The sequence below is a fragment of the Cibotium barometz genome, chromosome 25 (assembly GCF_041138505.1).
Source record: "Cibotium barometz isolate CiBa-2024 chromosome 25, ASM4113850v1, whole genome shotgun sequence".
In the NCBI taxonomy this organism is placed as follows: domain Eukaryota; kingdom Viridiplantae; phylum Streptophyta; class Polypodiopsida; order Cyatheales; family Cibotiaceae; genus Cibotium; species Cibotium barometz.
Genome location: NC_141070.1, coordinates 10,560,044 through 10,576,916, shown reverse-complemented (window position 1 = coordinate 10,576,916; position 16,873 = coordinate 10,560,044). Strand labels below are relative to the sequence as shown.

Sequence of the window (16,873 nt, the reverse complement as noted above, 5' to 3'; positions counted from 1 at the left end):
AAGAGCTTATATCGTGTGTCTTCTTATTGTTGCCCTCTACTCAACCCTGTATGTTGCCCCATCACCTATGCACATTCCCATATGATCGAGTCACCTTGGTACACCAACCTCCTTGTTGTCAAGCATACTGTGCTTATAGGCTGTCAGAGTTCCTCTAAACACCACCATTCTGCTAATTTATTTATTTATTTTTGATGTGAGAGTGGATATTGGAATTTAGATGCCTTGGATAGATTCAAACCCAGGTCCTCACCTTTGGGAGGCCTAAGTGCTCCCACTCAAGCTTTCCTTTTTGTTGTAGATACAACTGCAACACAGATCCACCTGGTTTTTCTTGTTTAATACTATTGGTACAAGACTGAGCTATGGTGGCTTAAAGGGGAACATGGCTATGGCATTGCACAGAGATAGAGATAGAGATAGAGATATAGATAGAGATAGAGAGTTTGAGAGAGAAACACTATGCTCAAGAGAGAGAATGAATAACACTACTAAATGATGCTTGATAATTTCAATGAAAGTACAAGCACCTTTATAGGTTACAAAAGTTGCCTCCTGGCATCACTGCTTATGTCACTCACACAAATACTGGATATTTTTGATACCCCTCTAAGAAATGGTTCACACACACAAACACACACACATACTTCCTCACTCTAGGAGTGGGTTCACACACATGTAAGACTTTGAGTCACACGAATCTCCCCTCAAGGGATTACCTCATTCTATGTCAAGGATAAATCTTAGACTCATCACCTAGTTTCTCATGCCAATTATATGGGGTCCCAAGGTTAGAGTACACACGAGATCAGATCACTCAAACAGAACTAAATATCACGCAAGTGATCGCCGCACAACACAATACATAACTTTGGACTCCAAAAGGCTCACTCATCATGGCAGCAATTTGCTCTTTCTCCCTAATGATGCTGGCATGTGCTTTTTCATGTTAGTAGTACTTTTCATTGTGGTTGTTTTTCTCACAATGTTTGCACCGCTTCTTTGAATAGTAGTCTTTTTTAGTATGATTGTTCCTACCACAAAGGAAACATTTCATACCTTTGAAGTTCTTTGTGAAGGAGCTGTCCCCCCTTGCTTCTCTGTTCTTCATCTTCTTCTCCTCTTCCTTGAAGGAGGTTATTACTCCTTCCAAGGTAAGACTGGGCAGGTTCTTCAAGGTGGTGATGAGGTTCCCGCAAAGCTCATCTAGCATAGACTTGATTAGCACGGCTACGGCCTCATCTTCCTCAACTTTGGTTTTGAGCATCAAAGCTCTCATGTGACTGCATCGTCATACCATAGAACTCTATTTGTAAAGAGACTTTAGAGTTCTTTCCTTGTGCTCCAAAGAGCTTATTTAGCATCTCATAAGCTTCTTTTAAAGTTGGGAGATCAACAACATGGTGTATGAAATCGTCGGATAGGCCTAGGGTGATGAGGCCAAAGGCTTTCTGAACACAAAGCTTCTAAGCTTTCTGGGCTTCATTTTTTGCTTCAGGCATTTTCTCGTCTCCTTCAATGAAAGGCCAGATGCCTTCTCTCATCATACTTAATTTTAGTTTAGTCTGTTGCGAGGTATGGAAATTATCCCCGTTCAATTTTTCCATGAATAGATGAGAGGCCATGATAGGCAATGGATATGGAAAGGTCTTAGCGAAGGAATAAATCCAATGTCAGTGTCTAGTCCCTTGCACAGAAAAAATGAGAGGCCATGATAGGCAGTGGATATGGAAAGGTCTTAGCGAAGGAATAAATCCAATGTCAATGTCTAGTCCCTTGCACAGAAAAAATGCCCAAAAATTAGGGTTTCCAAAAATGATGCTATAGGAGGCTATACCAACATGTTAATGTCACATATGGACCTGCAATTTTAAAAAATAAAGGAGGATTTGGGGTAAATGCTTTGATTAAGATAGATTTTCAGAAAATGATAAAAGCCCCAAAATTTTACTTTCTTGATTTGAACTGATGTTTGTAGAAGCTTTGCTGACTGGTGATGACGACGTTGGCAGCAGCTCTTGAGAGGTGCTATTTAATGTTGATGTAGAGCTGCTTTATGGCTAGTAGCAGTAGCAGGTACATGAGATGGGGAAGCGAAGGTGCTTATGTAGTAGCTCTTCAGCATGTGCGCAGGCACAGATAGGTGGAGGTTCAGATGAAGGTAGCAGCCGTATGCAGCAAAGGCGGCAACATGGACAACCGCAGGTACAATATGTGGGAAGTTCTCACAGGGGAGGCTGTTGTATGTGATGACGACGACGAGCGAGCAGCAAAGTGAAGCGCTGACGACGGCTAGCAGGCAGTAGCCTTAGCAATGGCGGGAGCAGTAGTTCAGATGTTTAAGGTGCAGCAGGTACAAGGTTCTGAAACCATATGTTGGTACAAGGCTGAGCTATGTTGGCTTAAAGGGGAACATGGCTATGGCATTGCACAGACAGAGAGAGTTTGAGAAAGAAACACTATGCTCAAGAGAGAGTGAATAACACGACTGACTGATGTGATTGTTGCATGATAATTTCAATGAAAGTACAAGTACCTTCATAGGTTACAAAGGTGGCCTCTTGACATCACTAATGTGACTCACACACAAATATCCCTTTAAGAGGTGGTTCACACACACACACACATACTTCCTCACTCTAGGAGTGAGTTCACACACAGGTAAGACCTTGATTCCCAACAAATACAACTGCAACATAGATCCATCCGGTTCATTCATATGGAGGTGTTTCCCCACTTTACATTTGTTATTTAACACGGCTTGGGAGCATATTTGTAGTGGTGACTATACTTCTCTTTGGTGGGCTGCTAAATCGGCCCCAAATCAGCCCAAAACAGGCTGTCCAAACTCCACCAAAAAGAGGCTCAATTTACCAGCAATGTAGGTACGTCGAGGTGTATTACACTCTCCGTGGACAAAGGTTGGAGGTGGCGACTGATGGCTTTGGCAAGGGATTCGCACATAGTGGTACTAGGCAAAGTGATGAGACGCCATAGTCCACTGTCTAACCTCCCCCCTCCTTGGGGATCACGTGTATAAGGCTTTTTGAGAGGCGCCCTTGCAACCTCCATGGCCTCATTAAGGCTGTCTTGAGGCTGGCCTTTTAGAGCTAGTTCCCCCCATTGCAAGGTTGTCATTTACTTTTGGGGATGCCTTGGCATGCATGGCTCAATCCAAGAAAGAGTTATGTGACCAAGAGGATTACTTTGATGCATGACATAAACGTTGGGCTTCTGTAAATGTGGCATCTATGCTTTTTATGATACTCATGTGATCACCTATAGAAATATTGAAGGTGCCTGTGTATAGTTGCAATATGTTTGTATGGCTTAGTTGCTCAATATGCTTTTGATTATGTTAGAAGACATACCTATTTCTATGGGACTTTGCAAGTGTCCCAAGCATTCTTCTTCCGCAATAAAGGTCATTTTTCTGACCTTCAGTTGGGTTGGAAAGGATCTTGAAATGGAAAGCAGCCATAGAAGGATCTGAAGATTAGCATTTTCCAAGAAGTAGATTGAATATGGAGGGTTCACCATGTGTTTCATGTGAGCCTTTTGCGAGAATCTTAAGGCCCAATGTTGCCGGGTCTTGACATGGATCCACCAAAAGTGGAGAAGTTAAAGTAGGGTGATGAAGGCTCGTTCCTAAGTGGAAGTCGTCACCATTTGGCCACCCAATTAGTCCACCCATGCTTTCTCATTATGTCTATACATTGAAGTGGCATCCATGGCTGTTATCCAGGGGATTGATGCCACACTATGGATTTAGCTTTCCATTGGGACTTGTGCATGTGTGTACATGCCCGGAAATGCTTAGAGGCTTGGTGTTTCACTGGGTCTGGTACCTCGTGTACTTGCTTGGAACATGTCTATTTTGGTAAAGTCTCATGAACCGAGATTGTCCATACCAATGTTGCATTGCATAGCATCTTTATGTGCTTGCCTGCAAATTGAATTTGCATGATGTTTTCATGCTTGCTTGACCAATGTGTAGTTCTGGGTAAGTGAATGCCCCCCCGTGAACTGTGCTTGTGAAACTGTGTGCTGGTAAGTATTGGTCAGAACCAAGCCTTAGGATCTATAAGTTTGTGTGTACACACATTATTAAGTTTTGGGCAGCCAAAACTCACTTATAAATTATGATCAGCCCTGTGTTCGCACACATTGATGTCCCAGAGTGGACAAAGCTCCATGTCCACTGCCTAGACCTTATCCCCTTTGCATCAAGCCATGTGTCAATCCGAGCTTGGATCCCAACTTACTTTCCCTCTCTGCCTGATACCCAAGGTTGACATCTCATTATCTCTCTCTTCTCCCCTCTCTGTAGAAGTTGGGGCCTCCTTCAAGAGGCTCTATGGCTGTATTTTCTGCACTTTCTCCTTCCCTACACCATATCCAAGCTTGTTAAAGAGTTTTCAAGCTTCCAAGAGTGTTTCTAGGCCGTAATCACTCTCCACACTCCCAATGGCTCAAATTCAACAAAACAGTCCTTTTATTTGCTGTAATTTCTGGTCTTTTGGCTAAAAACCCTAATTTCACCCTTCCTTTCCCAAGTTGAACCATAGGGGAAGCTTTCCGAGGGTTCCTTGCAACCACTTGAAGACTTTTGTCTTGTGAAGGATCATGCCAATTGAAGATTTCAACACTCAGATGCTTCCATCGCGAAGACTTCTGTTGATATTGACTCTACTTGCAATTGGTAAGCTTTAATGCTCAATTATGGAAGCAAGTAGGAGGGAGGAGCAGGACTCCATGTTCACATACCTTGTGTAGTGTTCTCTTGTCCTACGTGCTCTCTTGAAGATTGTTTTTACCATGTGTGGGTGGAACAATAGAGAGCAAATGGTAGGAAACTATAGGGATATTCGGAGCTTCATCCATGTGATACAACCCTTATATGTGTTATTGTATGTGTATGCGTGTGAGTTTGAACCACCTCTTATGAGGAGATAAGATAAGTGTGCCATGTGGCAACACGTGTGTGTGTGAGTGTGATTGTGTTGAGTCATAAGATAAGGTTTTATACCTACAAAAAGGCATTGTACTCATCCATCAAATCAAACTTTGCTATGAGTCGTGCTCTCTCTCTCTCTCTCTCTCTCTCTCTCTCTCTCTCTCCCCTAGCTGTTGTGGCCAAGATTGAGCTCAGCGCTTCTCCAACCGACTTGCCGCCTCCATCTCGCCGTAGTTCACGCCATCTCTGCCAGCTCCGTCGCTACCGCCCATTTCCACCGCCTGAACTAGCAGAGTCCATGATAGGGTGTGCCGGCTGGGCTAAGCTGAGCTCCACCGCTCAGCGGTCTGGGCGAAACCCCAGCTGAGCTGCCTGCGGGTGGGTTTACCTTGGCGCCCCTATTTTTTGCCCCTTAGCCTCCTTTTTTACTTCGCTGCTTCGCTAGGGAATTTTCTCAATTCTTCGCCACTGTGCCCGGCTCCCCTCGCCACTTCTCCCGTGTCACTCCTCTCATTCGACCCATCTGCCTCCACTGCTCTCGTGCCTCCCCCGGCTCCCTGCGCCACTGCTCCTGCATCTCTCTTGGCCTATCCACCTCCATTGCGCCTAGCTCTCTGCCTCCTGCGCCTGTTAGCTTCTTGCTGTGCTCAGCCCTCTACTGTATGGTTCCCTCACTACCTCCCTCGTTTGCTCATCTTCACACCATCCATAAACAACAACTTGCTAGCAGAAGCTCCTCTTTACATTAATATTATCTCAGCATCATTGAGCCACTACCAGTTTCTGTGCTGCAATCTACTATGTTATGGGTCTTAACATTATGGCTCTATCAACCAATACAATCGACAGGTTCTCTAATGCTGGGTTCCCTACCTGGTAGACCAAGATGCATCTTCTCTTGAAGAGGGAGGGTGTTCGAAGCATAATCTCTGGAGATGACGAAAACTTGGGAGCCAGTGAGCCAGAAAAGCAGAAGTTGTGGCAACAATGCAACGGGAGAGCTATTGCACTAATCGGTCTCAGTTTGGCAACAAACACTTTCGTTCATCACATAGGCTTAAAGCAAACCGCCAAGAAAATTTGGGACAAACTAGAGACTTCTTTTGGTAACAAAATCACTAATTCTAAGATTTTCTTGAATTTGAAGTTCTATGATTTGAAAATGCTTGATAATGACGAATTAAGAAATCACCTTGCAAAGTTCTACTCACTAGTTCAGCAGCTCACTAGTCTCTAGTGTGAGCCTTATGATGAGAACAAGGTGGTAGTTCTCACAAAAAATATGCAAGATGTTACCCGGTTTCAGTAAACCATTGAAGTCAAGACATGGTGGCCTTGTTGCTTGGAAAAGACGAAACAAGAGAGGCAAGCAAGCAACAATGTGGACTATGACAAAGCTTTTGTCGGAGCATAGAAGTAGAGGACCAACAAGAAGATTCAGTGCAGGTATTGCAAGAGGATGGGGCATAAGGAGACCAACTGCTTCAAAAAGCTAGAGAAAGAACAAGAAAAACACCACACAAATCTTACTGTTGAAGATAAAGAAGAACTTGCCGAAGAGGAGGAGATGCAGCAACAGCCCAAGTCTTCCTCGATGAGGTAGACGATGAGTGGGCATTCTAGGTGCCTTTATGCATGTGTAAGTCAATAAGGGTTCTCTATATGGAGTAATCCCCTAAAAATCTGATTGTATCTATGTTTGTGTGTGTTTCCCTTTCCTGTTTGTAGCAAGGGCCTTGCTATAAAGGGCTCCTTTTTCTCATTTATCCTACCTAGGAGCCAAGGAGGTGACTGAAGTACTGGTCTTGCTACCTCGGTTGCATTATGTGATCGGAGGGCTATCATGACACAAGAAGTGTGCATGATGAGTTGGCTCTGACATAACATGTGATGGGGTTAGAAGGCAATGTATTTCTTTTGCATTGGGTCTTACCATATTCGCTCCAAAGGGAGGTTTGTTGGGATATTCGGAGCTTCATCCATGTGATAATATAGCCCTTATATGTGTTATAGTGAGTGTATGTCTGGCAAAGCTAGGTTTTAGAAGACATCTCATCCTGAATCAAACACTAAGAACCAATCTTACAAGAAGCTCTAGCCAAACACTCCCAACTACAACCAAGGTCGTCCAATCGACCTCTTTGTTTTCCGCACATATATTGCTTCTACTAGAGAGGTCCTTGTGTGTTTCCATTGCAATGAGCCTGGACACTTTAAAGCCAATTGCCCCAAGCTTACAATATCCTTTCCTCAAAGTGGTCGAGCAAATCAGGGCCGTGGAAACCCCATCCGCCAAGGTGTAAGAGGTGGTGGACGTGGCAGAGGTTGCGGAGTAGTTGCCAGCGCCTGTGCTATAAATGAAGAACCAACTTCGGAAATGGCCGAAGAAGAGCATGCCACCATTGATGCAACGGTAGAGCATCAAGGTTATAACAAGCAATTTGGTGTTATTCAGACCCCAACTGCTTATCGTGGTAAGCCATTCCAGCTTTTGATTAATTGCAACACTATCCATTTATTTCTTTCTCCAAGGTGTTTACGGAAATTAAACCTGGATCAAAAACCAACTAGGAAAATGGTTGTAGAGCTAGCCCATGGGAAGGAAGTAGTATCTCACCACTCTGTAAGAAATCTTGATTTCGAATTGGGTAGTGAACAAACTCATGGCCATTTTAGAGTCCTACCATTAGGCATTTATGATGGGATCCTTGGGATGGATTGGTTAGTCACAAATAATGCTAGTATTCACTGTAACCAGGGGAGTATCACTTTTAAAAATGAGCACGGCCAAGTAGTACTAGTTTAGGGTAAGATAGACAAACCCTAGTCTAGGGTAGTCAAAGCAAAACATCCTCTCAAGGGAGCATGTAAGGGAAAACAAGTTTTCCTTGTCAAGCTCAACGAAGCTGTTGAACCTAGTAAAGAATCGGAATCCTCTTGGCTCCAAGAATTCTCTTACATCTTTCCTGATGAGCTTACAGGACTACTACTCTCTCGAGAAGTCGACCATGAAATCAAGCTAATTCCTGGTGTCTCCAAAAAGACCCTATAAGATGTCTCTCCTAGAAGCCATTGAACTCAACGAGCAACTTTGCCAACTCATTGAGCAAGGATTTGTACGCCTAAGCAGCTCTCCTTAGGGAGCATGTGTTTTTCTCCAAAAGAAGGACGCCACTCTTCGTCTCTGCATAGATTATCGGGGGTTAAATCAAGTCACTGTCAAGAACAAGTATCCTATCCCTCGCATCGACGAGCTTCTTGATAGGCTTCATGGGGCCAAGGTTTTCTCTAAGATAGATTTAAGATCTGACTACTACTAGATCAGAGTCATAGAATTAGATATACCCAAGATAACTTTCAATACCCGTTATGGCCACTATGAGTTTACCAATGCTCTTGCAACTTTCAACCACCTAATGCAAGATATATTCCGTCCCTACTTGGATGAATTTGTTCTCGTCTTTTTTGACGACATTCTAGTCTACTCTAAGTCGGTGGAAGAACATGAGGAGCATGTGAATAGAGTGCTGCAATTATTGTGTAGACATAAACTCTATGCTAGGAAAAGTAAATGTACCTTCTTTACTCACGAGATTGAGTATCTTGGATTCATTGTCTCCCAAGACAGTAGATCAAAGATATACTAGAATGGCCATCCCCAAATTCAATCCATGAAGTTTGGAGTTTTCAGTGGAACCTCCCCCGAATCTCATAGTATACAGGTCATTGGCATATGTAATGATCCTCTGTCTCGGGCTATGTGTGACAGAGCTGGCATATCTTGTCCTCTGGTGCAGTCGCCCTAGGCCCATATCTAGCAGTCTCCACTCTTAGCTAGTGGGACGAGATGTGGATCTGGCTGATCGCACATCTCACCCCAAAAGATAGGTGTGTGTCCATGTAGCTGGGCGGATGATGAAACCATCCTCTGTCAGGCATAGGAGGTGATCTCTGTAGAAGGCCATCTTCGTCCCAGTGGACGACTAGGTGAACTCCATGTTCTCTCAGTGTCCAGTCTGACAATATCCTTCCTAATAACCCTATTCGGCTCTGTGCGGCTGAGAGCAAATGATGGGGCCTCTATGCTGTACTGGAACATAGGGAGTGCCTCCATCTGCATGCCGTGCATGTCAAACCAAGTGCCTACCTGTGCATACTAGCACTTTGTATCTCTCTCGAATGTTAGCTGTCTCGAGGACTCCAGGGGTAGTCGGGGGTATCTATCTAGTGGAAGCTCCCATAGCCTGTGCCAGTATGTCACTGTTTGGAATAGAGCCTCTGTCACTATTGGTGTAGTCCCCATCTCTGCCTGCACAATCTCATGTGGCACTGATGGCTGACTCCTAATCATGTGCGAGATCATCACCACTAGGGGCGTCTCCATCGGCTTCCACCCATCATATACCTCCTTTGTATCTGTCTCGGCCGGCTCTCTCCTCTGTCTCCTGCTGTGGTATAAGCTGGGACCCCTGATGGGGGCACCATACAGTAGTGCAAGTATAACTAGAGTATCAAATAGCCAAAGCTTCGTCCTCAGCTCCTGAAACTGTATCTATGAGCATTGTCTCTCTAGCAAGCCAAGGGCTGCATATCCCCTCATCAATCTAGCGTTGGCTGCCTTCCGCATCGAGAACTGAGGTCCAAAAAAAGTGATCCCAAGGTATACATATGAGGTAAGATACTCCACAAGCTTTCCACTGTATGTAAATTGTATTGCCGATCTACTTATCCACTGTGAGGAGGTGTTAAAGATCATGACCTTGGTCTTTCCAAGGTTCACAGTGAGGTTCCGGTCCTCACAAAAGGTCTGTAATGTTTCCAAATGCCTCTGCAGCCCCTCTGGTGAATCAGAAATAAGGACACTATCATCTGCATACAAGAGGATCGGTATCAAGACTCCTACTAAATATGATCCTGGTCCTCCCTGTCTGTCTATGTAATCTGTGATCTCATCAATGTAGGACACCCCCTCCTCAGCACAAGGCGGCTGGTTGCTGGAAGCTTAGCTGTAGAGGCCGTTGGGAGCTTGGTTGAAAAAGGGCTTGCTGGGAGCTTAGCTACAGAGGGCTGTCGGGAAGAGCCTCCACTGAGAGAGTCGGCTACTGGGCATAGAGGGGGGCGTTGGGAGGAGGGGGGGGTTTATATAGGATCTGGTACGGGTAAGGAGAGAGTAAAGAGGTGGAAAGGATGGTGTATGTGAAAGTACGCCGATCTGTGGCTGCATGAGTCTGTAGAGAGGGTGGTGCCTGTAAGTGGGCTAAAGATGCAGTACGCATGGGCCTTCCAGGGCAGTGGTCGCATGGGTGTCCATGTGGTGGCCAAGGGAGACCGTATGCTAGGGTGGCCGATTTTTGGTCCGTGTGTGGTTGTCCTGGTATGTGTACGGCCGAGGGTAAGGTCCTTTGATGTACGCTTCCCAAGGAGGTATCTTTTGGGACGGGGATTCCTTTATGGGGCGTCGCCCTTGATATGCATGCTGACGTGTCTGACGGCTATTTGGTGAAATTGTCCGGGGTGTTTTCCTGGTCTCAGGGGTGCAATCGGTTCGTTAATCGGACACCCAAATAGACATTTATTAAGGTTGGAAGTTTACCGTAATTTAACTAAAAATTTACGTAGAGGCTTATTCTGGTGTTCGTTTTGAGCGTTGCAAAATCCTATACTACGGTAAAATCGCGCGTAGATTTCAAATTTGGACTCAAAATTTTAAGCTTCAAAGTAGAAATAGCCCAATTATTAAAATGATGATTTTTACACTATAAAAAGAACTATAATTTCATCTATTAAATGGTCATATATTATTATTGAAGATGGGCAGGTTACATCCTTTCCCCCTTAAAGAAATTGAGATGTTCTCATCTCGTCATGAATTTGGGGTAATATCTAAAGAGTGTAGCTTCGTCTTTCCAAGTTTCATCCTCTTCAGGGTAGTCTTTCCATTGCACTAGATGTTCTGTAAGGGTTCGATTACGGAGTTGCCTTTCTCTAGAATCCATGATTCTACTAGGTTGCAGTTCAAGGATTCCTTCAGTTGAGATTACAACTTGCTCATCATCAAGAATATAATCGAGACTCGGTACATACGTCTTCAACAAGCTTACATGAAATACATTGTGGATCTTAACATAGGCTGGGAGTTATAGCTCATAGGCACTTACGCCCAAACACTTGATGACTGTATAGGGTTCATAATATCTTGGGTTGAGTTTCTTTTATTTCCCAAGTGATAGAGAGCTACGCTTGTGTCCACCCACAGAAGAACTTTCTCCTTCCTTGAAGATCCTTTTAGACCTCCTTGTGTCCGCGTAATGTTTTTACCGATCTTGAGCAGTTTTAATATCTTTTTGGATAAGTCTTGGTCTGTTCTTCCATCTCCTCGAGCATTTTTCTGGAGACTATGACTCTTAAGGTTGGATCAGAGAAATTTAGAGTAGATAAGCATTCTTGCTCCATAGAGTGCTTTAAATGGTGATATCCCTATGCTTTGGTGATAAGATGTATTCGGTATAATGTTTTTACCGATCTTGAGTAGTTTTAATATCTTTTTGGATAAGTCTTGGTCTGTTCTTCCATCTCCTCGAGCATTTTTTTGAAGGCTACGACTCTTAAGGTTGGATCAGAGAAATTTAGAGGAGATAAGCATTCTTGCCCATAGAGTGCTTTAAATGGTGACATCCCTATGCTTTGGTGATAAGATGTATTATAGGCAAATTCTACTAGAGAAAGATATTGAATCTATCTTCTTGGCTTCCATCCACAATATGTTTTGAGAATGTCTTTAATTACTTGATTGACTCTCTCAGTCTGGCCAACAGTCTCCAGATGGTAAGCTCTACTGAAGTAAAGTTGAGTATCCAAGGCTTGAAATAAGGACTTCCAAAACTTTGAAGTGAAGTCAAAGTCCCAATCGCTGACTATCCTTTTCGGTAAACCATGAAGCTTGAAGTCCTCCTTGATGAATAATTAGGCAACATGAGAAGCTTTGAAGATTTTCTTTGCCGGTATAAGATGAGCTACTTTGGTGTGCAAGTCCACCACTACAAAAATGGAATTGTATCCTCCTTGTATAGTGGGGAGACTTGTGACAAAATCCGTACTAATGCATTCCCACTTCATTTGAGGAATATCCAAGGGTTCAAGCTTTCCAGGTATTTTGACTCTTTCAACTTTGATCCTTTGACATGAGAGACATTGCTTCAAGTATCAAAGTACATTTTTCAAGCTTGCCCAATGATAGCTCCTCCTTAGAGCGTTCAAGGTCTCTGCATAGCCTTTTTGCACTGTGGCAGTGGGGCTATCATGAGCTTCATGGAGGATTAGCTTCTTTAAGGAAGGGTCCTTAGGAATACATAGCTTGTGATTGAAGTAGTGGCACCCATCATGGATGAAGTAACCCTTGATTAGATTTTTCTTCTTCTCTGAGATTTCCTCTTCTTCAACTTGGTTCACCATCCTTTGGTTGTTAGGATCATGAACTGAGACTTCTTTTACATTGATCAGTATGGGATAGAATTTGCACTCAAGAAAGATTTGCAGCTAAGTGCGTCTCCTACCACATTATACTTCCCAGGGCGGAATTTGATGTCGAAGTCATATTCTTGTAGGATTTCAACCCATCTTCTCTGCCTCATATTGTGATTAGGCTAGGTGAAGATCCACTTTAGACTCTTGTGGTCAGTTACAAGCTGGAACTTACGTCCGAAGAGAAAATGTCTCCATAACTTGAGGCAATGAACAACTGATAAGAGTTCCAAATCATGGGTGGTATAGTTAGCCTCATATTGCTTTGGCTTGCGAGAAGTATAAGCCACCGGTCTTCTTTCTTGGGCTAAGATACCACCAAGTGCTAGACTACTGGCATCAGTAACCACCTCGAATTCCTTGGTGAAATCAGGAAGTTTTAGGCTGCTGGTGCTGAGATAAGGATGGCTTTGAGCTGATCGAAGTTGACTTAATAGATTGGTAACCACACTATTTTGCAATCCTTCTTAAGAAGATCGGTCAAAGGTGCAACTAGCTACCAGGGAGTAATCTTTGATGAAAATCCTGTACCATCCTGTGATTCCCAAAAATCTACGACTTCGCGGACTGAATTTGGGGGTGGCCATTCTAGTATATCTTTGACCTCAGCGGGATCTACTGAGATACCGTCTTGGGAGACAATGAATCCAAGATACTCAATTTGGTGAGTAAAGAAGGTACATTTACTTTTCTTAGCATAGAGTTTGTGTCTACGCAACAATTGCAACTCTCTACACATACTCCTCATGTTCTTCCACTGACTTGGAGTAGACTAGAATGTCGTCAAAAAAGACGAACATATTCATCCAAGTAGGGACAGAATATATCTTGCATTAGGTGGTTGAAGTTACAGGAGCATTAGTTAACTGAAATGGCATCACAGTAAACTCATAGTGGCTTTAATAGGTATTGAAAGCTGTCTTGGGTATATCTGCTTCCTTTACTTTGATCTGATATTAGCCAGATCTTAAATCTATCTTAGAGAAAACCTTGGTCCCAGGCCCCCATGAAGCCTGTCAAGAAGCTTGTCGATGCGATGGCTAAGGTACTTGTTCTTGACAGTGACTTGATTTAACCCTCGATAATCTATGCAGAGACGAAGAGTGTCGTCCTTCTTTTTGAAAAGAACGGGTGCTTCCCAAGGAGAGCTACTTGGACATACAAATCTTTGCTCAATGAGTTGCCAAAGTTGCTCATCGGGCTCAATGGCTTTTGGGAGAGACATCTTATAGGGTCTTTTGGAGACCTGTTGAGCACTAGGAACTAGCTCGATTTCATGGCTGACTTCTTGAGGGGGTTTCGCAAGAACGCCCCAAAAAAGGATAATGTTGATGTATCCCATGGGAACATTCGCTTAGGGCATTTAGTCCTTGACTCTCAAAATTGTAGGATTGGAGTCTTCAATTTTGGGTTAAAAGGTCAAATTGGGTAAAAACCCCAATTTGTGGTTTACAGTGGCTTCAAATTGAGAGGCAAATTATGTATTATACAAAAGTCCCAATTTTTACGGGCAATTTAGGGGTTAATTGCTAAGAGTCCCAAAATTTAAGATGTTTGTGGCTTCAATTTGATGCTAATGGTTCAATTTTGCAGAAAACTTCAAATAATATGAAAAAAACGGGTTGCGCTTTTTTATTTAAAAAAACAGGCTGCGCTTTTCTATCTCATGCACGTTTTTTATTTGAAAAAAAACTGGTTGTGCTTTTCTATTAAAAAAACGGGCTTCAAACGTTTTAAAGAAACGAGCAGCTTTAGGCCACGCTTTTAATAAAAAACGGGCATGAGATGGGCCACGTGTTCTCGAAGCTGGCTGCACGTTTCCAGCCCGCCTATTCATACGATCCCTGTGAGAAACGGCCGTTGCAAGTCGATTAGCGTTTCTACAACGTTTCATGCATCACGGCCCCCAAAAACGACGTTTTCACATCTCTACCCTTGGAAACGGGCGTTTCCAGTGTCTATGGGATGTAGGCACCTTTAATTAGCTGATTTTCACCTGATTATGGAAACCCCTTACTTTTTTATACTGATGTGGCAGCTTCTGCAAGGCATGGCGGCCAGATTTCAGAGATGGCGGCTTCTTGTTACAGATGCTGACGTGGACATAGTGGCAATTGCTGCAGCAGAGGTGAAGATGATGTTGATGTCGTGGAGCAGCGCTGAGTAGGTGTTAACGGGCAGAGGCTGGGCACAAGGCAGCAGAGCAGAGGAGGTGGTGCTGGAGCAGAGCAACAATGACTGGGTGAGTGGCACATCTACACAGGCCGCCACGTGGCGAACTTGACAAACAAGAGTTTAATGATTATGCTGATGTTGTCGAAGTACAAGGCGCAGCTAGTGCGCAGCCCTTCTACCCACGTGTGTACGCCGACTTCAACAGCAGCCCGGTACATGTTGGCTGCTGGGGACGATGAGCAAAAGAGCAGCATTTTAGAAGGCGGTGGCGCTAGTGCTGCAATCGTCGCTGTTAGCCAACCAAAAAAAAAAGGTAAACCCTAACTAGGCTAACTAGGCGAGAATCTGGCTCTGATACCATTTGTAGGAAATATTAGGGTTAGGGTTGGCAGAGCCAACAGCTATGGCGGGTGGAACTCCACCGAGAGAGAGAGAGAAAGAACAAAACTGTAGAGAGAGAAAAAGAGGGTAATATGTAACAATGCTCAAGGGGTGGTTCGACATAAGTGAACGTTCACACACACACACAAACAAGGGTTGTTCACACGCAGACATAGGCGGGTACATAAACAGGGATCATGAACACGATGGGTACACACACAGAGTCTCCGAAATACCCGACAGAGGGAGCATCTGTGTTTCACATCAATGTCACTGCTGACCACGCCTCCGCCAACAATCAGTCCTCTCTCCCTTAGATTATGATGCTATCCAGCCTTATGAAACACTCTATCATCCCACACCACATAATTTTTGCCCCCATAACATGCTTGTTAGTGCATCGTTCCAGCTGGTTTCTTGTTTGAGAGAGATCAGCATGTGAAATGAAATTGTCGAGATGATTGTTTTTAGCACATGGTTAGCCATTTGTACATGGCTGTTTCCATTTTGAGTACATGGAACCTTAGGAAGCAAGACTGGCAAACAAAGGTGGATGATAGTAGTTGGGTATTGTAACTTGTTGAAATGTCTTGTGATGGAATTTTTAAATCAAGGACAAGAATGTACATGAAGCACGTTGAAAGGAATGTCAATACAGCACTAAAAATGTTCCCTTTTGTTTTTTGGAGGTGTAGATTTGCAAGCACGTTCAACCTTTTAAAGCTAGCATCTCCAAATTAGATTCTATACTAGCAATGTTAAGCACAAATGTTGACATGCCATATGTATAGTTGAAGAAGAAGAAAATTTTCTCCAATAGATGCTATTGTTATTTTTTTTTAAAGGTGTCAAGACTACAGAGATGTCTAGAAAGTTGCCTATTTCTTTATGGAGGTATGTTCGACTTCCAAGGTTCTGATGGTGTCTCATTTTCTTGATCTTTTTGATGGTTGTACAACAAAACACGCAATGGTTGGTACAAGTGTACTATATTTATGGGGGGTGAAAGGCTGTAAGTTGACGTGTGCATCCAAAAGAGACAACAATACATGACGAGGGTGATAGGTCCTTTTGCATGTGTTTAGATTAAAGGTTCTTTCCTAACTCTGGATCGTGGTCTTAGAGTGGCTAGTTATGTTTTTGTAGCAAATGTGAGCTACAGAACAACACACATATAAACTTACATTGTTGTCAACTAAAGTGGACATATCTTTATGCATGAACATGCACCCACTCTTGGGTGCTGTTGATGTGAGTGGGGATGTCATGGTCCGTAGTCTAATAAGCCATGCATGATGGAATCCAAGCTTTGTGGGTAGACTCTCATGTGGATTTTGTTAAGTTCGGGAAATAACATGAACTTTCCATTGGTATATGCTTTGGATTTTGTTAAGTTTGGGAAATAACATGAACTTTCCATTGGTATATGTATATATATGGTTGTGCTATTAGCTTACCGTGGCCCTTAATGCTCAAGAATATTTCAAAGATTTTTAAGCTGCCACCTCAAATTTATAGAACAAATGTGCAGTGATATGCCTTTAAATTTTATACACGAAAAAAGCATTTATGTTTTCTCCAACAACCGTAGTATGCATTATGCATGGAGCATTCAACTTTTGTCTTAATTGATGGTATGCATTCACAAATGTTCTTCAATATGAAGGTAGCTACATTAAGGTATGGACTTAGAAAGTATGTATGAGTCAAGTGTTCTCTCTTTCTTCTCTCACAGTAACTCATAGACACACACAAACACACACAGCATATAACTCATAGACACACACAAACACACACAGTAACTCATAGACACACACAAACACACACAGTCTCCAATGA

The 16,873-nt window shown here is 43.3% G+C and overlaps 1 protein-coding gene across 10 annotated transcripts in view; it reads left to right on the top strand.

Moving 5' to 3' along the window:
* The window catches only part of LOC147624239 (uncharacterized), a 120,286-nt gene extending 103,879 nt beyond the window's left edge, over nt 1-16,407 (top strand). For 3 of the 10 annotated variants that reach the window (XM_086819192.1, XM_086819196.1, XM_086819190.1), the window contains one exon: nt 15,730-16,407. In XM_086819192.1, coding sequence (XP_086675318.1) covers nt 15,730-15,825 — 96 coding nt within the window. In that variant the 3' untranslated portion in view covers nt 15,826-16,407. Of the gene's footprint in view, nt 1-1,978; nt 2,026-2,122; nt 2,540-15,729 lie in introns of those variants that run through there. The other 7 variants (XR_015269070.1, XM_086819195.1, XR_015269069.1 and 4 more) reach the window with 4 other exon arrangements.
* The last annotated feature ends 466 nt before the right edge of the window (nt 16,408-16,873 follow it).